The following is a 23,952-nucleotide window of genomic DNA, read 5'->3' as shown; positions in this document are numbered from 1 at the left end:
GACATTGAGAAACCATTTGATGTGTTTTGCGACGCATCGAAAACTGGATTGGGCTGTGTTCTTATGCAAGAAGGAAGAGTCATTGCTTATGCCTCATGTCAGTTGAGAAAGCATGAGGTCAACTATCTGACACATGATCTTGAACTTGCTACAGTTGTGCATGCCCTAAAAATTTAGAGACATTATCTACTTGGTAATGTGTGTAATATTTTCATAGATTACAAGAGTCTTAAGTATATCTTTACCCAACTAGAGCTGAACATGAGACAACGAAGATGGTTAGAATTGATCAAGGATTACAACTTGAATGTGCAGTATCATCCTGGAAAGGACAATGTAGTGGTAGATGCTTTGAGTAGAAAGTCACATTGCTTGAATGTGCAGCCATTACTTGAAGATGGATTCGATCTGATGCATCCTGTTGTGTTACATAGTATTCAGATTAGTTGCTCTTTAGAGAGTAAGATAATAGAAGGCCAGAAAACAGACAAGGGAATATTTCACATCAAAGAGAAAATAAAAGAAGAGCCGTCTAAGCACTTTAGAGTGGATGAACAGGGCGTGTTGTGGTTCCCAAGGATCAAGAGCTTAAGAATAAACTCATGGATGAAGCTCACCTTTCTAAGCTATCTATCCATCTGGGAAGTAGTAAGATGTATCAAGAACTGAGACCTCGATATTGGTGGACCAAGATGAAGAAAGAAGTTACAGCCTATGTTGCCAGATGTGACACGTGTTGTAGAGTGAAAGCTATTCATATGAAACCTGCCGGTTTGTTGCAACCTTTGTCCATACCTAGTTGGAGGTGGGATGATATAAGTATGGATTTTATCTTGGGTTTGCCCACTACTCAAAAGAGACATGATTCGATTTGGGTGATTATGGATCGTCTTACCAAGACCGCTCATTTCTTACCTATCAAGACAGATTATCGACCACCTCAATATGCCAAGAAGTATATTGCAGAAATTATGAGGTTGCATGGTATACCAAAGACTATAGTATCTGATAGAGGGCCACAGTTCACAGCTCACTTTTGGGAACATTTGCACAAAGGCTTGGAAACTAGTTTGATTCGTAGTACCGCTTATCATCCTCAGATAGATGGTCAGACTGAACAAGTGAATGCTGTTCTAGAGGATATGTTAAGAGCCTGTGTGTTGTCTTCTAGGGGTTCATGGGAGTCATGGTTACCTTTAGCTGAGTTTGCTTACAATAACAGTTATCAAGAAAGCATCAAGATGGCTCCATTTGAAGCTTTGTATGGCAGAAAATGTAGAACACCACTGAATTGGGTCGAGCTAGGAGAAAGAAGGTATTATGGTATTGACTTTGTAGAAGAGGCCGAGAAGAAAGTTCATATTATTCAACAAAATATGAAGGCAGCCCAATCACGTCAGAAAAGTTATGCAGATAGAAGAAGGAGACCCCTTGTGTTTGAAGTTGGTGACTATGTTTATCTGAAGGTCACACCAATGAAGAAGAAACAGTTTGGAGTTCAAAGAAAGCTTGCCTCTAGATTCGTAGGACCATACAAGATCTTGGAAAGAAGAGGTCCAGTAGCTTATAAGTTAGAGTTACCTGAGACAATGAGTACCGTCTTTCTAGTTTTCCATGTATCACAACTCAAGAAGTGTTTGCGTGTTTCGGAGGAAAGAATAGAACCTCGAGGCATCAAACTCAAATCAGATTTGGTGTATCATGAGCAACCGGTCCGTGTTTTAGACACTAAAGAACGTGCTACTCGAAATAGTGTGGTGAAAACATACAAGATACAGTGGAATCATCATGATGAGGGGGATGCAACTTGAGAAATGGGAGAATATCTACAAAAAGCTTATGAAGATTTTTATAACAAATGGTTCGTAACCCAAATCTCAGGACGAGATTTTTATAAGGGGGGAGGGCTGTAACACCCTGGTGTTATGCAAGCATTTAGGCACTGCAAATCATGCATATTATGCATCATCAAGCATCCTAATCATACATGCCTAATCATGTAAATAATAACTGAAACAATGCTTTGAAACATATGAAACATGCTCGTGAAACATGAATGTTGCATACACTTGTTTAGAGTTATTTTTGCCCTAATTATGCTTGCTAGGCTAATAAAACATGTTTGGCTATAATTGTAAATCATCTAGAATTATTTAGCACAATATTTGGAGCAAAGTTTGTATTTAAACTTTTGACAAAATATGCTTTTGAAATTATTATTGAAAATGGTCAAAAATCCTTCCTATTTAGCTTTTACTTCCCAATTCAAAATCTATGCAAAATTTTTAGTTGATCCCTAAAGCAAAGTAGTAGAGAATAAATTTTTGAGCAACTTTTATTTTTGGGCCAAAGTTTGAAACTATTTTGAAAAAGTTCAAAAATTCATTTGAATGAATTTGGGAGAGTAAGAAATAAAAAAAATCATTTTCACCTTGGATGGGCCACCGCCTCGCTTTCGGCCCAACCGCACAGGCCGGCCCGGCCTACCTCCACGCCGCGCTCCTGCTCCCGCGCACCACGCCCATTCGCCGCGCACTCGCTCGACCGCGACAGAGCGCGCACGCCGCGTGGCGGCCATGCGCCGGCGAGTTCACCGCGCGGCACCACCGGCCTGCCCCGCGCCCCTCCTGTCGTGCCTACACCCGTCGCGCCGCGTCTGCCACCCCCTCCTTCATCTCATTAGCTTCCTCTCTTCCACCAGCGCAAGCAGCAGCAGCGCACGCACCCGCCACCGCCCACAGAAGCGCCATCGCCGGTGTTGGCCGTTCCGGCCGCTCCCATTCGCTATAGGCCGCTCCATCTCGCCAGCAGCTCTGCCTCCACCTCGCGCACCTCGTGCTCACGTCGCTTTGCCGTGGTAAGCTCTCCTTCCTCGGGAATCGCTCACCGGAGCCTGGCCGAGCTCACCGGAGAGCTCCGCTCCCGTGGACACCCCCTCTCTCCTTCCTTTCGTGCGCGTGAGCACCGCGTCGCCCTCGTGAATCTCGTGCGCGCCTCCCCGCGCCCTGCTGTGGCCGGAGTCGGCGTACCACCGACGAGCCATGTCACCGCTCCGCCATGCGTGCCGTCGAGCTCCCTTCCGAGCTCCTCCAGTGCCCGTTCTTGGCGCATCGGGTCCGCCTCGTTGCGGGGAGCCCCTGGTGGTGACCTCACCGTTAGCGACGGCCCCTGCTCGGCTTCGGCTGACGCATGGGCCCAGATTGACCACGGGTCCCGCCTGGCAGCACCTTTGGGTGCACTGCACCGGGTGCACCTAGCAGTTTTGGGTCGGTGGAATTTCAGTTTTAAAGAAAATGATTTCAAAAATTGATTTAAAAAGCTTATAAAATGTATATCTCGAGTTATATTGCTCCAAAATTGATGAAACAAATTTTTTTGTGTTCCTCATCACCAGATCTACATGATAAAAATACTGCATATCATTTTTGAGATACTTTAATGTAGGGCTTTATTTAATTCTTGATATTGCTGATATCTTGTGAAATGTTTAGTAAATCCTATATGTATCAAAAAAATATGATTCCAAGTTTGTTACTCTTCTTGTGTAATGTACTTTCTAGGAATAATATATGCCATGCATGTCCTGTAGAAAAATTATGAGGTGTAGTTCAAGTGCCTTTAATGGCTGATTTTTGTTATTTTTGCTAGAGAGCAAAATTTGTATAAAACATGCATGTGAGAAATTTTTGTACAGTGATTGTATGATATGAAGATCATGGGAAAAATACTAAATCTGTTGTTTGACACTTTTCATAATACAAAGTATTTTCATGCTCATATTTAGGTCCAAGCTTGTCATTTTTGTGTAGGCTATTCCACTTATCCAAATGCCATAAAAATTTGATGGTAGACTACTTAGGGTAGTACTATGCCATGGTAATTTTCTAAGATTTTTCTATGCTATAAAAATAGATGTTGCTATTCAAACCTATTATTAATTAGGGTTTAATCAAATGTTGCTTTATGCATGATTAAGAAATTAGTGGAGCTTTGGTGTATCTTTGAAGCATTTAATGAGATGTGTTGACTTAGCATATTAGTAGTAGAAGAGAATACAGTAGATAACATGTGCTAGTAGTACATGTTCTTGGATGATGTTGACTACCTTGCATGCAAGCATATTCATTGTGTTCATTTCATCCGATGCACCTTTTGCATAAGCACTTACGCACCTGCATCATACAGGATCGCAAACCGAGAGCCCGGTTGTCATACCCGAGGAGCCCAAGGAGTAGCTTGAGGTGCAGCCGCAAGAAGTGACCGAAGCAGACGAGGAGGACGTTGAGGAACTTTCAGAGTGCCCCGATCACCGCCCGAGCTCCTTCGAGAGAGGCAAGCCCCGGAGCATTTTTCTCCCCAGTTTGCGATTATTAATTAATGCTTTACTTTAATTGATGCATTATGTTCAGGAGTTGTTTGCAACCGTTGCTGCATTATACCTTGTCTACCTTTGTTATACTATATCCTTGTTACCCTGGTATCCATAGTCGAGTCAATGCTTAGCTGGCTTAGACCGGTAGAAGTCGGGTGATTTCCTGTCACCTGTGAGCTATAGGTGGTTACCTGGATCTGCTCGGATAACTATGTAGTCATGGTATAACTAAGTGTTAATTTGAAGTTGAGACCGAACGGAGACTTACAAGGTTTTGGACTGTAGTGCTTTCTATCTGTGTCGATTAAGGACCGACCGTTGTTGGGCCTCGAGTCATGTTGAACGCATGCCTTACATTTAGCTAGGCGAATAACGTACCTTTCGACCACGAAGCTGGGAGATTATTTGGGCCGAGTGGATTGCTCGCAGCGCACTATACCAGAGCAGGTGTGGTAGGACACGGGGGCACGATGATAAGACCGAAAGGTAGTCGGTCGGCCCCTGGGTACATGTGGTTCCTGGCAAACTCAAGATTTTTCCTAGATAGTTGACTCGGTGACCGATACCTCACTTTAGCAGGTGAGTGAGGTTTGTGTAAGGAATAAATTACCAGCTGGTTAATAATCGATTCGAATCGCCATCGTTCACTAGATAGTGAACACTTGACTTGAGTTACTTCATCATAGTAATGTTGATGGAACACTTGGAAAGTTATAATGGATATGACATCATGGAAATTGTTAATGATCATTGGTTATCATTATTTGCTTAATCACATGCTTGCTCTAGTATAGGTGCAAATGTAGTTGACAGGTTAATAATAATTAACTTGACAATAATGCTTTTGGAAAGGTTCTTGAAATGCTAAAAATGCCTTTTTTTGCAAATGAGTCAGCTATCCTACTATAAAGCCCTTCATAATTCTTGGTGTCACTTTATTTTCGGTTATGTCGGGTAAGTCTAGCTGAGTACTTTCTCGTACTCAGGGTTTTGTTCCCACTTGTTGCAGATGGGCAGATGTATTATGGCTACTGTATCAACTGCCTTTATCCTGCGATGGGTGATACTTAGGACCATGGGCATGGTCATTCCTTACGTCTCATCTAATGCTTTTGTTGGAGATGATCATCTGCTAGCACTGTACTTGAACTCCGTGTGAGTGTGTGTGGTTTTGAACAAATGGCTTCCGCTACTTCTATTTGAACTCTATTGTAATAACTATGTTTAAACTCTGATGTACCTATGATGCGAACTTTTATGTAATGCATGATGGTGACCGCTAAACTTATTACGATCTTGGCTGGTATGTGAGTTGGTTTGAAATCCTTCGTGATTTCACAGACTACCTGGTTATACGGGCTTAAGTTTGCTAAATCGTCTGCTCTGGCGGGTGATTTTCTTACTTAATTTCATATAATTGGTCGGTTCTGTTATAGATGAAGTTCCCGACCATGCTAGGACTGTCTAGTTTCTTCCACAGGATCATCCCAAGTATTTCTAGAATTTGTTCTAGGCGCTCGGGTTTCTCCGACCAGCTAGTCCTCTTCTCCGGAATGAACCCCACGTCGCACAGTGTGATCGTATTCGGCTCTTCGTGGATGTAGAACCACTTCTTGTACCAGTCGTCAAGTGATGTGTTCTAAGGGTAGTGCAGGTACTGGGCCTTCATCCCATCATAGAGGTTGAGGTACACACCTCCGGCTATCTTCGAGCCGCCGCTTCCTTTCTTCCGCAAACAGAAAAGATGGCGAAAGAAGTAGAAATGGGGCTAGAAGCCGCCATATGCTTCGCAAAGATGAATGAAGGTGGAGATAAGGAGAATCGAGTTGGGATACAGATTGCAAATCCCAATCTTGTAGTACAGACAAAGCCCCTGAAGGAAAGGGTGCACTAGAACCCCAAAACCCTGTTTGAAGAAGTCTTCGAAAACCACAATCTCACCTGGTTGTGGATCGGGGTACCCCTCGCCCTTCGGCGCGCGCCATCATGTGAGTTCCTTGTTATGGAGTACTCCCATGATGATGAGGTCTTCGATGGTCTGCTCGTTGCTTCTCGATTTCCACCACTAATTCGCCATGACTCCTACTTTCTTCTGGGCGTCACTTTTCGCCATGAATCCAGCCTTGCTGATGAAAGAGGATACGGTGGAGGATTGGTTGGTGGTGATTTTGGAGGTATTAGGGTTGACAAGAGGAAGAAGACAGCTGCGGCGGCGAATGGTAATGGGGTTCGGTAAAAAGTAACGCTCCAATTTTATACTATATTTAACCAAGAGTTCCGTCGTTTCGTCTGTCCAAGATTCTTAGGAGATGTGCGCATGCGCCACAGACGGTTGTTTTCACAACCTCAAGATCTATGCCAATATATGTGCCTCTTTGTTACCAGTGTATGCGTCCCTTCGTTACCAGTGTGAGAGGGCCCACGCTGACGCACCTCCTTATAGGTGCCAAGTGACTGTTTGCTTGAAAGGACAAGAAAGCAGTATGACGTGTTATATCCGTCTACTTTTTTTGACCAGACGTACCAGATTGGACTTGACAGAGTAAGAAGATAAATAAATATACCAAATAATAGTACAAGTGGCATTTGGTTCTTCGCCGCACCTCTCGAGCTCGGGGACTACCTAGACCACTATCGTGCTCGGGGACTGTCCAGACCACTACCATGCTCGGGGACTATCCAGACCACTACCGTGCTCAGGGACTGTCCAGACCACTACCCTGCTCAGGGACTATCTAGACCACTACCCTGCTCAGGGACTGTCCAGACCACTACCGTGCTCGGGGACTGTCCAGACCACTACCGTGCTCGGGGACTGTCCAGACCACTAACATACTCGGGGAATGCTCTGACCACTACCGTGCTAGAGGATTTTTCAGATAACTACCATGCTCGGGGACTATTCCAAGACCACTCTCCTCGGCTACATGTGATTTGTACTCACATACAGTCGAGAGACATTTATTTAGACCTTGCTACAAGGCTTATACTTCACCTTCTAGCAAGCTCGGGGACTACATCGGTATGATGCACCTGTCGGTGCATCTCGTATTGCTTGTACGCCGATTGGATTCTTAACTTTAGTGGAAATTCTTTTTAGACCCTGGCACCATGTGCCTATGTCATCTACTATTAGGCTCAGGGACTAAGTGGGCACACTTCACCTTGTAGTGAATGTGTTTATTTTATCGACCCCTACGCTTTGACTAATTGCCAGAATTACTATTATACAAGGGTCACTTACATTTCTTTTCAGAAATACAAGTGGGCACACTTGATAAGGAAATAAATCTTTTTCTTTTTTCTTTAGAGCACCATGCATTCTTCGGACAACCGGAATCTTCGGCTATAATCATGGTCTACTGCTTTCTGTTCTGACCAAAATGCTGGCACATTTGATTGGTCAATATTTCAACCATTTGGAGATGACATGAAGACGGATCGCATTAGTTGAAGGAGATCGAACGGTGTGTCACAACATAATACATGGTGCTCGGGGACTAGCTGTGGGGGTATTAACCCCTATACCCTTACGGCTATGCTTGGGTCGGCCTGGATTAGGAGGTCTGGCCCACTAGAAGACGACGCGCGGCCCGGTCAACCTGTTCGGAATCCCGCGCAAGGAATCAAGGCAGATTTGGACGTCAAGCAAGATCCTGGTCAGTTAGAATAGAAATCCTTATCCGGCTATCTATGGCAATTGTAATTGACTAGGATTAGTTTCTAGATCTATAACCCTGTCCCCTAGACTATATAAGGCGGGCAGGGGACCCCTCTTAAAATCATCTCTCATTGACATATAATAATACAATCAGACGCAGGACGTAGGTATTACGCCTCTACGGTGGCTGAACCTGGATAAAATCTTATGTCTGTCTTGTGTCACCATCTTGTTTGTAGCTTGCGCATCTATCTACCGATAATCTACTACCTTGGGCATACCCCTAGGTAGTCTACCGACCATATTTCATCAACAGCGCCGAGCAGAGTCGTACCCCGCAAGGCTTTGTCTTATGGGCTAGACTGCCCTAGAGGGCGTAGCCCATGTGGTCTGCCATGGGTATTCGAGGTCATACCCCCCACAGCTAGTCCCTGAGCACCTTGTACCTGTTGTGCAACATCGCCTTGAGCTTATTCGAGTCAGTGCGAATGAAGCCGAGCAGTCAAGCTCACGGTCTGACCACCGTGATGAGTTCCCGAGCAGTTGTGAGCAGTTGTGTACAATTGCCGAGCAGTGTGTACTATCATCGAGAAGCACGAATCGTAGCCGAGCAGTATAACCCAAGCACGGCTTGCCATAAGGGTGTAAGGAGCTCAAGTTTAGAAACAAAAATTCCTCCACAATGGACCAAGTGTGCCCACTTAGAGTCCGACCACGAGAAAAGGAGATAGTCTTCTTCAGCTTCAAGAGGCCCAGAGTCTTCGAGAATAAAGCAAGCACATTCACCATGAGGTGAAGTGTGCCCACTTAGTCACCGAGCCTGACAGTAGATGACGTAATCATGTGGTGCCAGGGTCCAAAGTAGAAGGATAATAAAAAACTAGCCGAGTAGGTAGCCAGCCCTCGATCGTAGCCCTAAAATGAGAGAGCGCACATTCACCACAAGGTGAAGTGTGCCCACTTAGTCCCCAAGCCTGACAGTAGGTGATGTAGTCACGTGGTGCCAGGGTGAGAAATAGAAAAACAGTAAAAAGACTAGCCAGGCTAGCAGCCAGTCCCTGAGCTGTTTACGGAGATATCTGAAAAACCCAACCATGGCGGAAAAAATGGAGCGATGGTTGTACAGTAACTGTTACTGAGCCCCAATAAATGATGGAGAAGTCGGCGATTATTTGATGAGTGATAACCATCGGCAGCGATAACTTAGCGACGTGGGATGTGGTTGCGTGAAAGCCCATGTTACGGCCCAACAAGCCACGTCGGAGAATTTGGAGGGTCGCAAATCGCGGGAACGGTTTTCCAAAACCCCTCGAATGCGAAAGGGTGGGGAAAGTGCTTTATAACTGCACCGCTGCATCCCTCGTTCATACCTTTGCCACTTTGCCATTCTGTCTCCATCCTCAGCCCTCACATTTCTAGATTCACATCCACGCATGCTCCCAACGCCAGTCCCCATCCAGATCTGAGAGATGGCGCTGAAGAGGAGAGCTATGAACCCGAAGAAGATGAGCCCAAAGAAGGCAGGAGCAGGAGCCAGTCATGACAAAGAGTGGGTGTCGTCACGCATGGGGGAAGTGGAGCTCGAGAGATTGGTGGAGGCGGACGTGCTTCCTAACCGCGTCACCGCCGAATGGCGGCCAGTCAATGATGAGCCCTTCCTGATGCCTAACACGGATGAAGCTATAGTCTTCAAGGATTATTTCTGGCATGGGTTGGGGTTTCCTGTTCATCCTTTCTGGTGGGATCTGCTGAAGTTCTGGGCGATTAGTCTCTGTAATCTCCACCCCAACAGCATATTACACATCTCGATCTTTATTCATTTCTGTGAGACGTTTCTGGGGGTTCTACCACACTTCAACCTCTTTAGACACCTGTTCTGGTTAAAGAAGAAGGGCGGCGATGGATCCAAGGTGGTCGGTGGAGTATATCTACAACTCCGGGATGGCATGGCCAGCGAGTACATTAATGTACCACTGAACACTTCTCTGAAAGGGTGGAACTCCAAGTGGTTCTACATGAAACAGAGTCACCCTACAATCTAGTGCGATGTCCACCATATCCCGGAGAACTAGAAAAGCTAGTCGGAGAAACTGAACAGCGCTGACATGGAACAAGGGAGCTCCTCGACCTGCTTGAAGGCGTAGAGATTAGCGGCGAACTAGTGGCGATGAGCTTCATAGTGCGTCGAATCTAGCCCTATAGGGAGAGGGCCCACCCAGGCTTTGACTATAGAGGTGATGATGATGGGACCCGGGAGAGGACGGAACGGCTGACGAAACAAATTGTCCTAGAGCAGGCCGTAGAGCTATTCGCTCCCAATGCCTCGTTCAGCTGGCCAAAGCAAACGAGGGCTTCAACTATACAAATCCGCCTCCTCAGGTAACCATCTCGATTGTTTTTTCCTAACACTTTTAATCCTAAAGCATTGTCGAGCAGTGAACTGATGCACTTATGAAAAGATCCATTCATAGGAAAGAGCGGTGTACTTCTCCGGTGTGCCGAGGGGTGATTGGCTGAGGGGTGTAGACGCTCGGCCACCGACTCAGCCTAAGGAAGATGCGGCTAGCGCTTCGTCAGAGTCTGGGGTTGGTTGGATAGAAAATTTGCCCCCAATATCGGAGAAAGTCCAGGGAAAAAGAGCAGCGACAGACGAGCTAGCCTAGAAGAAGAGGAAGACAGTGGCCGTCGGTCCCATCAAACCGGGAGGCATCTCGCTTGGTGGCGATCAAACCACTCGACATCGAAGGACCGCAGTGCTCGAGTGGTTGGACGACGATGAAACTTCGGTGGCTCCTCCATCGAGCACTGAAGCACCTCCATGTAGCACTCGCGTGGAGGAACAAGCGAGGAGAGGCGAAGAAGTTCCCAAGCAGTAGGCGACGGGAGTCCCCAAGCAGCAGACAACGGGAGTCCCTGCACAGTAGGTAGATGGAGTCGTAGAGCGGCAGGCGGAACAGAGGCCAATGGTGGAGGAAACCATACCTCCACCCTAGAGTACGGGAGTCGACCCCATGGTCGCGCCTGGGTGCTCGAGTAGGCGTCACCAGTTCAAGAAATTGTTTCGGTAGACCAAACCATGAGTATACTTTCCTTGGAGTTACTTTGTTGTCATTTCTTAGCTTTTTTAGCGCTTAACGAACTGATCTGATGTAGAGCGAAACGTGCGGAGGGTCTGACCCCACCAGTCCAAACTGCCAAACTGTCGAGGGCTGATCCCATGGTGGAAGTAACGCCAGCAGCTACCATCCCAGAGTCCTCAAAAGCTCGACAGCCTGAGGAGTCAACCGCTGCTGCTGGTGATCTTGGCGACAATGAATGAGCGGTGTTGGCGATGGACGGATTAGTGGCAGCGCCTGAGGCAACGACGAGAACCACCGGGTCTATGGGAGCAGAGGCTGGAGTTGTCGGCAATGCGCCGGAGTCTAGGGCGGTGAAGCCAGTGTTGTCCGAGGGACAAACGACGCTTCCTAAGGTGTCACAGAGCAAGGTTAGAGCCGCTATCCAGCCACAGAGCCCCCCGGTGGTGCCTCAAGCTACAACAAAAGAGGACGAGGTGGAGGAGATCGAGCGCGCTGAACCTCAACCCTAAGCTGTCCGAATCCTCCACAAGCGTGGCGATGAAGTGGTGGTTATCGAGGAGGAAGACACCACCAGGGAGATGAGGAGATTGAAGACCGCCCTCGTCGGAGTGAAACAAATCGAGGTCAGTACTGCATCTGGAGTGGTCATCTTTGACGTTGGAGATCAAAGTTCATCATTATAATTGTGTATTTGTAGGGGATAACTCAGACCACCGAGCAGCGGCACCAACTGATAAAGAGGATGGAACCCCTCACCGAAGAGAACAAAAAACTCAGAGAGGCGATGAACCTGATGGAGAGAAACATCTAGAGAGCCTGGCCCAAGCGAGACCTTGCTGAGTCCAACGCGCGAGATCTGGAACACCAGAAGGGGGTCCTATCCGAGCAGTTGGTGGCTGCGTCTGAGCAGCTGCGGTGCAAGTCTAAGGAGCTGGCGAGTGCCTCCACGCAACTGGAACAGACATCCGAGCAGCTCAGAAGTGTATCCGAGCAGAAGGAGGTACGATATATCGATGAATGTGCTTTGTATTGCTGAACAGTCATATTTTTGGCGATGACTGTTGTGCTTATAGAGCAAAACACGGAGCTTGGCCAGCTGTGCCAAGCCCTCGAACAACTCCGAGAGGAGAAGGCAAAGGAGACAGGGCGAGCAGATAAACTGGCCGAGGAGTTAAACGGTAAGTACATCCCTTGTCGGAGTTAATGTTGAAGTAGTTTCCTTTTTTTTACAGAACTTTGTAATGCTTGTAGACTACCGTCGGAGGGTCAAAGCGCAATTCGATGTGCTAGAGCAGGATGCCCAAACACAGAGGGACAAGTTTGATGCCGTAGTTGCCGGAGTCAAACTAGTGCTCGACTGTGTCGACCTGGAGGCGGCTCCTCAACCCAATGGCAGTCCGCCGTGCCCAGACATCATCATCGAAAGGTGCAAGACGGCATGGGAGAGCTTCAAGAACTTCAATCACGACGCCATTGTTACCGACATTACTCATGCCCTTGTAGTGGTCTGGTCCCACTATCAATCTGTTGACCTTCAGGCGATAGGGGGCGGATTCACCAAAGGGCTGAGCGAGGCGAAGACCCAGTAGCTAGAGGATGAGGTGGAGGATGCGGTGAGAAAGCTAGCCAGCGACATCGACCTGTTTGGTGAGATGAGCGGCGATGGTGAAGCTCGGTGATATGCTCGGAGATTATCATCTGTAATTTTTGGATAGTGTAGTTAGAACGCGCGACAGCACAAAAAACACTTATGTATGTGATAAATGTTATAAGGTGCATGTGTATGCAGTTTGCTTGTAGTTCGGCAAAAAAATCTTCATAGTTTTAACCATAACGCAATTATACATAAGATAAGTAGCATCCAAGCAGTTGGTTCGCTACTAACCCCCATGGCCTTGGCTAGCCCATAGTCCATAACGTCGAGCACGGAGCCCGTGCACGTGTAGGAGGAACAAGCGTGACCAAGGAACCACAGCCGACCACCCATAACGTAGAGCGCAGATTCCATGGCACGTGTAGGGAGGGATCAGAGTCTGGGTCTTCTCCATAGAGAACAGAGCGGAACGTGTGCTGCTTGACGGTTGTCGAAATAACTTGGAGATGTACGTAGTAGAAATGGTGTCCGAGCAATAAGTTATGTGCTGCGCTCTCGGCCTTGGCCAGCCCATAGTCCATAACGTCGAGCGCGGAGCCTGTGGGCATGTAGGAGGAATAGGCGTGACCAAGGAACCGTAGCCGACCACCCATAACGCAGAGCGGAGAGCCTGTGGCACGTGTAGGGAGGGATTAGAGATTGGGTCTTTTCCATAGAGAACAGAATAGAACGTATGCTGCTCGTTGATCGGTAAAAGATCTTGGAGATTTGGAGAAAAATCTTTGGCAATTTAGAGAAAACATGTTCGGCGATTTGGAGAAAAACATGTTCGGCGATTCGGAGAAAACGTGTTCGGTGATTTGGAGAAAAACATGTTCGACGATTCGGAGAAAATGTGTTCGACGATTCAGAGAAAAACATGTTCGGTGATTCAGAGAAAAACATGTTCGATGATTCGGAGAAAACGTGTTCGGCGAAAATATTGGAGATTTGAAGAAACATGGTCGGCGCAGGTATGGCGATTTTGTTTTGGAGTTCGTCATGGAGTAGCGTAGAGCCCGACGATCGTAAGTGGAGATTTAAACCATAATGGAGAAAAAATAGAGATAAATTATGGAGATCAAAACTTTATTCATCATAAAGTGGAGAGTACATATCTGGGGTGTTTCAAGGATAGAAACGTATGAAGTGCTCGATGTGCCAAGAGTTGGGAACATCAATTCTGTCTAAGTCACATAGGCGATAAGACCCTGGTCGGGTAACATTTTTGACGATGTAAGGCCCTTCCTAGGGGGAGGAAAGCTTATGGATCCCTTCATTTTTTTGTTTCCTGCGGAGAACAAGGTCACCGACAGCAAATGTACGACCTTTGATGTTGTGGTTGTAGTACCTCCGTAAACCTTTTAGATACTTGGTTGTGTGGACACAAGTGATTAGGCGTTCTTCCTCAGCCCTATCGACGTCCTTTGTCCGAATAGCTACGGCTTGCTCTTCATCATAATTTTCCACCCTAGGTGCTCGGAAGGCAATATCCGCTGATAGTATGGCTTCTGAGCCATAGACCAAGAAGTATGGAGACACACCGGTGCTACGACTAGCTTGAGTGCGCAGTCCCCAGACTACAGCTGGTAGCTCCTTGAGCCATCTGCCTGGGTACTTTTCTTCTTTCTGATATAGTCTCTTTTTGAGGGCATCAAGGATCATGCCGTTTGCCCGTTCGACCTGGCCATTGGCTCTAGGATGGGCAACAGAGACGTATTTGATGGAGATGCAACGGTCTTCGCAGAAGTCCCAAAAGTGATGGCCAGTTAATGTAGTTTCGAGGTCGGTGATGATGCTATTCGGGAGACCGAATCTATGGATGATGTCTTCGAAGAGCTCGATTGCTTTCTTTGCAGTAGCTGAGACGACTGGTTTATACTCAATCCACTTGGAGAACTTATCAAAGGGGACATATACGTACCAAAAGCCACCTCGCACTAGCTTAAAAGGGCCAATCATGTCCAGTCCCTAGCATGCAAAGGGCCAAGAAGCTGGAATGGTCTGTAGCTCTTGTGCCGGCATGTGTATTTGCTTGGCAAAAAACTAGCATCCTTCACAACATCGGACGAGGTCTTCTGCATCGGATATGGTCGTGGGCTAGTAAAAACCAGCTCAGAAGGCCTTGCCTACTAGTGCTCTCGAGGCCACGTGGTTGCCATAGGAACCAGAGTGAATTTTGAGAAGTAGCTTCACTCCCTCTTCTTGGGTAATGCATTTCCGCAATATCCCTTCCTTAGCATTTTTCCTCATCAAATTGCTGTCTACCAGCACGTAATGCCTGCTTCGATGAATTAGGCATTCTATTTCAGTCTTGTTGGCAGGTACTTCGACGCTGGTAAGGTACTCGATGAATTGTTCCCTCCAATCGGCGGCCGGCGAAGGTACCACTAGTACCAGCTGCTCGGTAGGGGAACTTCCTGAACTTCCTTATCTTCCTTAATGGATGGCACCAGGAGATCTTGAACGAAGACCCCTGGCGAGATCGCGACGCGAGAAGAGCCCAACTTGGATAAATGGTTGGCGAGCTGATTCTGATCGCGTACCACATGGTGGTACTCGATGCCGTAGAATTTTCCTTCAAGCTTCCTAATTTCGACGCAATATGCATCCATCTTCTCACTGGAGCAAGACTAGTCTTTGTTAAGCTGGTCGATGACCAGCGTGAAGTCCCCGTATACCATGAGGCATTTGACACTGAGCTCAACGGCTATACGGAGTCTGTGAAGACATGCTTCATATTCGGCAGTGTTGTTGGAGGTCAAAAAGTGTATTTGGAGAACATATCGGAGCTTATCCTTGGTCGACATAATGAACAGAATGCCCACACAAGCACTATTAATGTTAAGGGCACCATTGAAGTACATCACCCAATGCTCGGGGCAGGTGGCGGCAATGGGCTCTTGGATCTCGGTCCACTCAGCAACGAACTCAGCAAGCGCCTAAGACTTGATCGTAGGCCTACTTCTAAATTCAATAGAGTAAGTGCCAAGCTCGACAACCCACTTGATGATACGGTCGTTGGCCTCTTTATTATGGAGGATGTCCCCCAGAGGGAACTCGGTGACCACGACGATCTTGTAATACTCGAAGTAGTGACGGAGCTTATGCGATGTGATCAGGACGGCGCACAGCAGCTTTTGGACCTGAGGATAATGAGTCTTGGCTCGTTAAGAACCTCACTGATGAAATATATTGGATGTTGCACCTTATAGGCGTGCCCAGCCTCCTCATGTTCGACCACAATTGCTGTGCTGATGACATGAGAAGTAGCGGCGATATAGATCAGGAGAGTTTCATCTGGCCGTGGTGCCGTCATGATCAGAGGCTTTGTTAGGAACAACTTAAGCTGCTAGAAAGTTGTGTCTGCCTCTTTTGTCTAGGAAAAGCGCTCGAAGGCCTTGAGGAGTTTGAAGAAATGTAGCCCTTTTTCGTCGAGGCGCGATATGAAGCGGCTTAAAACAGCCATGCAGCCTATAAGTTTCTGTATATCCTTGACACATGTTGGCCATTTCATGTTGGTGATGGCGGAGACCTTGTCTGGGCTGGGCTCAATGCCACGAGCGCTGACGATGTAGCCCAGCAGTATACCGGATGGAACTCCAAAGATGCACTTTGAAGGGTTCAACTTCCATCGGTACTTTTTCAGGTTGGCGAACATTTCTTCGAGGTTGGCAATAAGATTGTCGGTGGTCCTGGACTTGATGACCACATCATCGATGTAAGCTTCGATGTTGCAGCCGGTCTGTTGATCGAGGCACATCTGGATGGCCCTTTGATAGGTCGCCTCGATGTTCTTGAGTCCAAAGGACATGGTGGTGTAGCAGTATGCACTGAAGGGCGTGATGAACGATGTCTTGATCTGGTATTCTTCCTTGAGGGAGATCTGGTGATAGCCGGAGTAACAGTCAAGGAAGGAGAGCAGTTCATAGCCGGCGGTGGAGTCTACAACCTCGTCTATTCGAGGCAAACCGAAGGGGTCTTTAGGGCAGTTTTTGTTAAGATCAGTGTAATCAACGCACATTCTCCATTCTTTATTCTTTTTTTGAACAAGAATAGGGTTTGCTAACCACTCAGGATGATACACTTCTTTTATAAATCTGGCAGCTAAGAGCCATTTTATTTCAACCCTAATAGCCTCCTTGTCTGGCGTGAATCAGCGAAGTTTCTGCTTGATCGGTTTGGCAATCGGTGAGACATTCAAGGAGTGCTCGATCTTCTCCCGTGGTACCCCTGATATGTCTGTAGGTTTCCAAGCAAACACGTTGGTGTTGGCACGTAGGAAGGAGATGAGCGTGCTTTCCTATTTGGGGTCAAGGTGAGCCCTAATCTTCACGATCTTGGAGGGGTCGTCGAGTCCGAGGCCGACCTCCTTTATTTCCTTGGACTTGGTGGAGGCACGGGGAGGCTCCAACCCTAGGATCTCCATGTCATCGGCGGGCAACATCTTGGCTTTAGTGACCACGCTGGCCATCTGGATGGAGAGGTCGGTGGCTTTGGTGAGAGCAAGACTCTTTGTCTCACAGGCGTAGGCGATGGAGAGGTTGGCCCATAGGGCGAGAACTCCTACAGGCGAAGGCATCTTTAGCACCAGATATGCGTAGTGCGGTACAACCATGAACTTGGCTAGAGTTGGCCGACCAAGTATGGCATGGTAGGCGGTGTTGAAATCAGCGACGTAGAAGTTGATGTGCTCGATGCGATAATTGCTTGCCATGCTGAACTATACTGGTAGGGTGATCTCTCTAAGCAGTTTGGAGGCCCTGCCAGGTACCACACCCTAAAAGGAGGAGTCGGAGGATGTGAGATCCGCTAGTCTGAGGCACGGCTCCTTTAGGGCTCCGGCGAAAAGGAGATTCGGAGCGCTCCCACCGTCGATGAGCACTTTTCTGAAGAGCACCTTCTGGATGGTTGCGTCGAGGACGAGGGGGAAACACCCTATGTAGGGAATGTCTGCCCATTGGTCAGCCCTGTTGAAGGTGATGGGGACTTCGAACCATGGGCGATAGCTAGGGTTGGCGACAGCGTCCTCCAAGTGATGTTGAGCACCCGTCGTGCAGCGAGCTTCCCCTCTCTTCTGCTCTCGTTGGAGGCGAGGCCCCCAAAGATGGTGGTGACCACCTTGTCATGGTCCTAGAAGGCATTGTCATTGCCCTTAGGTGGTCGGTGACCTCTGGCTTCATCGTTGGTGTCGTCGTCTAGCTTTTTGTCCTAGAACTCCTTAGCCAAACCGAGACAGTTCTTCATCTTGTGCTTGGTGTTCTTATGAAGAGGGCACGGGCCGTCGAGGATCTTTTGGTACTGCTCATCGTAGTTGCGCTTGGCGCGAGGTTGACTGACAGCGGTGACGATGTGGTCTGGTCGACGGTGGTGATTTTGGCCAGACTTGGGTCCTTCTGTTCGATCACGGCCGTTGTCACGATGGTAACTACGGTCGTTGAAGCAGCGGTCGTTGTGGTGTCGGTCATCAGGGCGGTCGTCGTAGCGGCGAGGTGCGCAATGAGTGCCCGCATCCTCGTTGAAGCATACCTTGGCTTCCTCGGCGTCGGCATACTGGTTGGCAGTAGTGATCATCTTGCGAATGCCAATGGGCGGCTTACGATTGAACTTGGAGCGAAGCTCATGATGGTGGAGTCCTCGAATGAAGGCGGTGATAACTTCAGCTTCCATGATGTTGGGAATATAATTTCTCATCTCGAAAAAGCGTCAGATGTAACTACGGAGGAGCTCGGATGGCTTCTGATTGATACGGTTGAGATCATGCTTGGTGCCCGGCTGAGTACACGTAGTCATATAATTATCGATGAAGACTTTTTTTTAGCTCTTCCCAGGATCCGATGGAGTCTAGGGCAAGGCTGGTAAACCAGCTCATGGCGGCTGGCGTGAGCATGACGGGGAGATAGTTTGCCATGACGTTGGTGTCTCCTAGTTTGCCATGACGCTGGTGTCTCCTCCGGCGGCGCGGACAGTAGTGGTGTAAGCCTGTAGCCACTGTGTTGGATTCATTCTTCCCTCGTAGGGCTCAACCCCAGTGATTTTGAAACCACGGATCCACTGAAGTGTTTAGAGCACCCTCGTGAATGCTGGGGTCCTTCAGGGTTGTGGTCGGCGTCAGCTGTAGCGTTGCCAACGTTGATTGGCTCGAGAGCTGAGTCCGGGTTTCCATACTCCTGGCGGCGGTGTATTTCGTCTTCATGGCAACCGAAGCAGCATTGCTCGATACGCCGTCGTGCATCTCGGAGGTTGCTGAGGTGCACTCGAGCATCTTGTTTGACCTCTTGGTCGTGTTGGCGATGGTGCTCGGCGCGGTGGCCCCCGGTTCCCCCCTAGAGAGGCAGCGACTGGTCGGCGAAACAGCTTTGACTAGGGCGATGATTTGATCTCGGCGTAGCTGATCGACGAATCATGCTCGTAGAGCATGAAGGTCTCTGATCCTCATGAATCTCATTAACCTGACAGTGTGCCGCTTTAAGCATGGCGACGACCTTGGCAAGCTCGAGCATCTGTGGGAGGCAGGCGAGCTCATTGGCGGCCACTGCCAGATTGGCGCTTGGAGTCTTGAAGACATCATGGCCATCAACACGGAGAAACTCTTCATCGAGGTCGTGGTGGAGCGGGAGTGGCCTTCCTTGTGAGTCGAGCCGATTATTTCGAGCAGCCTCAGCCCTCGCAATGGCTGCCTCGTTTTCTCAGCGCTACACGCGGTTGACGTTTTGGTTCTCATGAGCGACGCGTTCCTTCTCGATTTCGCTGTTCTAAGGGGGGCTGTCGACGCTAACATTGAAGATCGCACCACCCCAGAAAGTTGGGAGAGGAGGTTGCCTAGTGAAGGTTTTGACGAGGGTCTCCATAGAGCCTTGGGATTCAGAGTCTGGATTCTCCTCCAGGATGGTCTGGAGGGACGCTCAGCATGTTGACGGCCGACGGAGGCTGGTCGGCGAGAGGAAGGATGTCTCCCACCTGGTTGCCGAATTTGCCTCCCAGGGCATCTTGGTAGGTGTCGGCGACGTTGGTGAGCCCGAAGGGCAGAGCCACAACTCCTAGAGTTTTCTGAGCAGCCTCCGATACATTTAGATCGGAGGGTGGTCGGCGCTGAACCAAAGTGTCCAGAGCTGATTCGGCGATGGAGAGGCAATCGTCGAGCTTCAGACCGACCTAATGGATGGACTCGACCAGATCGTCGTTGTTGATCTGCCTCCCCTGGTAGCGAGGAAGCGGGCGGCGAGTTGCTGATGAAGGCGACCTCGGGGGTGGTTCCGAGATCGGATCTGCAGTCGTAGGTGCGGGGATGATCGACACAGAATTGACCTGCGCCGGCTCGAGGAGCTCTCCGACTCCGTTAGCATTGATGATCCAGGAGATCGATCCGACCGTGAAGATCTGTCCAGGCTGCGGGAGGGATGAAGAGCCTGCGGAAAAAGTCATCTTGTTCAATAAGGAAACAACACGCAAACCCCTACCTGACGCGCCAACTATCGACAGAATATCATCGGCAATCCTCCGATGGGTATCCCACGAAGGTAGATTGATCGACATAGGTGCGTGAGATTAAGAACAAGAAGGCAACAGAGACACACGAGTTAGACAGGTTCAGACCGTCAATGTGACGTAATACCCTACTCATGTGGTCCGTTGGTTTGTATTAGCTATCGTATGATATTGCGTGAGTTTGGAGGGGATCCCTGCCCGCCTTATATAGTCCGGGGAGCAGGGTTATAAGTCGGTTAGATCTGAGAGATAACCGGAAAATAATAACTGATTACAGGAATCTTAGGATCATACATATCATAACAGATCTCGTAGTATCTTCAGGATATCCTTTAGATGTCTTGCGGAAGGCGCTGAGCAGAGTCGTACCCCGCAAGGCTTCGTCTTGTGGGCTGGACCGCCCCTGAGGGCACAGTCCATGTGGTCTGCCGTGGGTATCCAGGGTCATACCCCCCACATAGAGGTTGGCTCCAAGGCTAGGTCTCACAACAATTCAGCCAGAATAGTATTTTTCAGTCAGTTTCAGCCAAGATTCAGCAAACCGAACGGGGCCATAATGATCTATAGAATCCATTTCCATCTCCCACTCTATGAATTTAAGATAGGCTTATTTGTAAGCTTGAAAAAGTTATGGAATGTCAAATTCCAAGCCAAATAGCCTAATCCATTAAGTAGAATTCAATTCATCCAAAATGAAGGGATCCAAACAGCCCCTAAAGGAAAAAGTTTAAATTACCCCCCTCAAGTTTGGCATATGTCTAGATTACCCCTAAACTTATATTCGGTTCAATTTACTCCCTCCAACTATTTCCGTTGGTCTAGTTTACCCCTTAATATGGTTTGTTATTTTTATTTTTTTCCACGTATTAGTTGAGTCTTAACACTGGATTTTTCTAATTCTGGAGATACAATATCGTATAAAACATAATGATGAAAAATTCATAGTGCATTTTTCTAATACAAAATATAATGTCCTCAATCATCTCATAAAATTTGAAACTAAAAAATAATTTGTACATAGAGAAACAAAAAAAAAATCTCTTTAAGGTGTTAATTGGACCAACTTAAATAGTTGGAGAAAGTAAATTGAACTAAATGTTAGTTTGAATATTTGGATATATGCCAAATTTGCACGGAGTAATATGGATTGTTTCCTCCGTAGAGGCCTCGGCCCCTCCAGTTTCGTGAAAAAAATGTCTGTAAATAAGGATTATTGATCAGCTTCAGTTTGTCAGATAATTAAGTACTAACATTTGCAGCTTCTAATCGAAACGCTGCAGCTGCCTATTTTGTGTGATTCTAGTGTCATCTATTTGTCCTGTTTATCCCATGAGAGGCTTTCCTATAAATACATTTCTAGAATCTCCTCGGGTACCTCGGTTTCGTAACTTTTCTTCCACTTCGTTTCCCGTTGGAGCTCCGTTTGTTCGTAACTTTTCTTCCACTCCGTTTGCCGTTCGTAACTTTTCTTCCACTCCGTTTCCCGTCGGAGCTCAGTTTGAGGTCTGGAAAAAGCAGAGGCCTTGCAGCAACCACAGCTAGTAAACAAACATCACAGCCATGCGATTCATAGAAATCTAGCAGGAAACGAAATGTCTTCATGCTATAAGAGTATAGGCCATCATTGGCTCAATATAATCGCAGGCAGAGTGGAACCAACGAGTTCCTCTAGAACAAACCTACAATTACTTAGCAGTAACTGTATGCGGAAGAGAGAAAAAACGAATAGCCCCTGGCCATGGTGTGCGTTGATAGAGTGATACATAAACATGCCAGCATGCTTAACTTGCTAGCAAAAAGGTACATAAATTATTCTCTCTCTCTTTTTCTATTCTGAAAGCATCTACATCTCTCATAGGTGATAGTGAACACTTCTTTCCTGGGCTCAAGTACCCAGACTGCAAACACTCCATTTACAGCTGCTATTTGCTCGCATAAAGCTGCAAGAGTTTCATGAAACGTTAACCATGTTGCCAGCAGAAATGCAGAAACCATACCTTGTATTGTTGCACATAACTGGGTAGCACGCTTTGGTACAAGATGTGCCCAGGGAACTAATCTTCAGATTTCGTAGGCACCCTTTTCTTCCCATAAGTAAGGCCAGTGTCCTAATCATCACACGCATAATTAGCACACAGAAATAACTCATAGTACAGCCTATTTGTCAAACAATCTGTTATCTGGCATCTAACACAGAGTGGATGTAGCTACCTGTGGATCAGGAATTGGTTTCCGCTTCTCAACATAACGATACGGATCTGAGGCAGCAGCCAAAGCGGCTCGCTCCTGGGGAAAAAAGAATATAATTTCTTTAGTGAATGGACAGACAAGGCGATAACAGTGCAGTTCTCTGAAGTGATTTTGCCATATGCGCAGTCATATATTTTCTGAGGATGCGTAACCAACAGCACAATTGAATAAAATATATGATATACAGCTTATGAATACATGATCTCAACACTATTAAGATACAGAAAAAAGAACACTAATAAGTAATAACTGACAAATTATCAAGTGCAATGAGAGAAACTGTGCGAATAAGGGCCCATTTCGTTTATCACAAGCTTTATCATAGCTAAAGCTAGGTCAACTGGGCGCCATGCTGAAGTGCAAAACTATTCAAGCACATTTGAGAACAAAGGTTTGGAGTTTGGAGAATTCATATTGTCATGGTATATTGCAGTTTTGCTCTTTGTAAGAGCTGCGTGAAATTGCTAAGTTTAAGCTGTGTTGTGTGCACTTGAGCAACACCGCTACTTGCGCCAAATAAGGTATTTCTCTAATTCTCCTGATAACATCCGCAGCAGGCACAAATACAGCCCGACTGAGCATCAGTACATAGCTCCCTCGTATCTAGATATGGCAGAGAGATAGGCGAACAATTCGCACAAAAACCAACCAACCCAGGGGCAACAATTTTGCAGCAATCCAATGCATAATTAACAGTGCACCAAAACCTCTAAGCGCCCTAGAGCTAACGCGCCAGCTAACAATCTGCTGACTGAGCAATTCCACGGGCCTAACTTCGCACGCACGGATAGATCGATCCCAGACGAGACGACAGCAGCCACCCTCGCTCGTGATCTGAGGGCAACCGATACCGACTAAATTTAAAACCCCAAATGGTGCTGCGGTAAGAGCGGGGAAGGTAGCTGTCACCTCCTGCTCCTTCTGGAGCTGGCGCGCGGGCTTGACCCAGAGGTAGTAGGCGAGGGTTCCGGCGACGGTCCAGGAGGCGAGGTTGCTCCACCCACGGAGGCCGCCCAGCGCGTTGCCCACGAACGACCGCGTGTTCCCCACAGCACGGCCCCACCCGCTCGCCGGCGCCATCTCCCCCTCTCCTCTCCGGTGGCCTCTCCTCCGTCCCACAAGCGCCGCGACCGAGCAGAGCTGCCGCCGACGCCTTCCCGACCCCGACCGCCCTTTGCCTCCGTGTCTCGTATTGGTCCGCAAGAAAGAAAGAAAAGGCAGCGCGATGCAGGTGGGCCGGCGGGGGTGTGAATGTATTGCATGGGCCTATATTTGGGCCAAAGTTTGAGCGCCCAGATGAGCTGAGTGCTAGAGGCCCATTTTTAGGCCCGCCTTTGGAACATATTATTGCAAAAGAAAAAAAAACTAGGATAAAATGCATATGCAAAACTAGAGGATTAAAAAAAACAATGATTGTACTTCTTGTTCTGCTTTATGAATTGCACTTGCTTCGCTTTTTTCAAATATA

The 23,952-nt window shown here is 47.7% G+C and overlaps 1 protein-coding gene across 2 annotated transcripts; it reads right to left on the bottom strand.

The window, feature by feature from the left end:
• Positions 1 to 21,812: 21,812 nt before the first annotated feature.
• Positions 21,813 to 23,681, bottom strand: LOC136472842 (uncharacterized). 2 transcript variants are annotated; one of them, XM_066470551.1, is made up of 4 exons: positions 23,394 to 23,681; positions 22,446 to 22,520; positions 22,252 to 22,342; positions 21,813 to 22,174 (listed from the first exon to the last, which is right to left on the bottom strand). In XM_066470551.1, the coding sequence occupies exons 1-3, from the start codon at positions 23,562 to 23,564 to the stop codon at positions 22,289 to 22,291; spliced, it is 300 nt and encodes a 99-aa protein (XP_066326648.1). In that variant the 5' UTR covers positions 23,565 to 23,681; the 3' UTR covers positions 21,813 to 22,174; positions 22,252 to 22,288. The 2 variants fall into 2 exon arrangements, with proteins under 2 accessions (XP_066326648.1, XP_066326647.1); XM_066470550.1 differs by having other exon boundaries at positions 21,813 to 22,342.
• Between the last annotated feature and the right edge of the window lie 271 nt (positions 23,682 to 23,952).

This window comes from Miscanthus floridulus, chromosome 8 (assembly GCF_019320115.1).
Source record: "Miscanthus floridulus cultivar M001 chromosome 8, ASM1932011v1, whole genome shotgun sequence".
NCBI lineage: Eukaryota > Viridiplantae > Streptophyta > Magnoliopsida > Poales > Poaceae > Miscanthus > Miscanthus floridulus.
The sequence above is the reverse complement of the archived record's forward strand: the minus strand, read 5'-3'. Positions and strand labels throughout refer to the sequence as shown.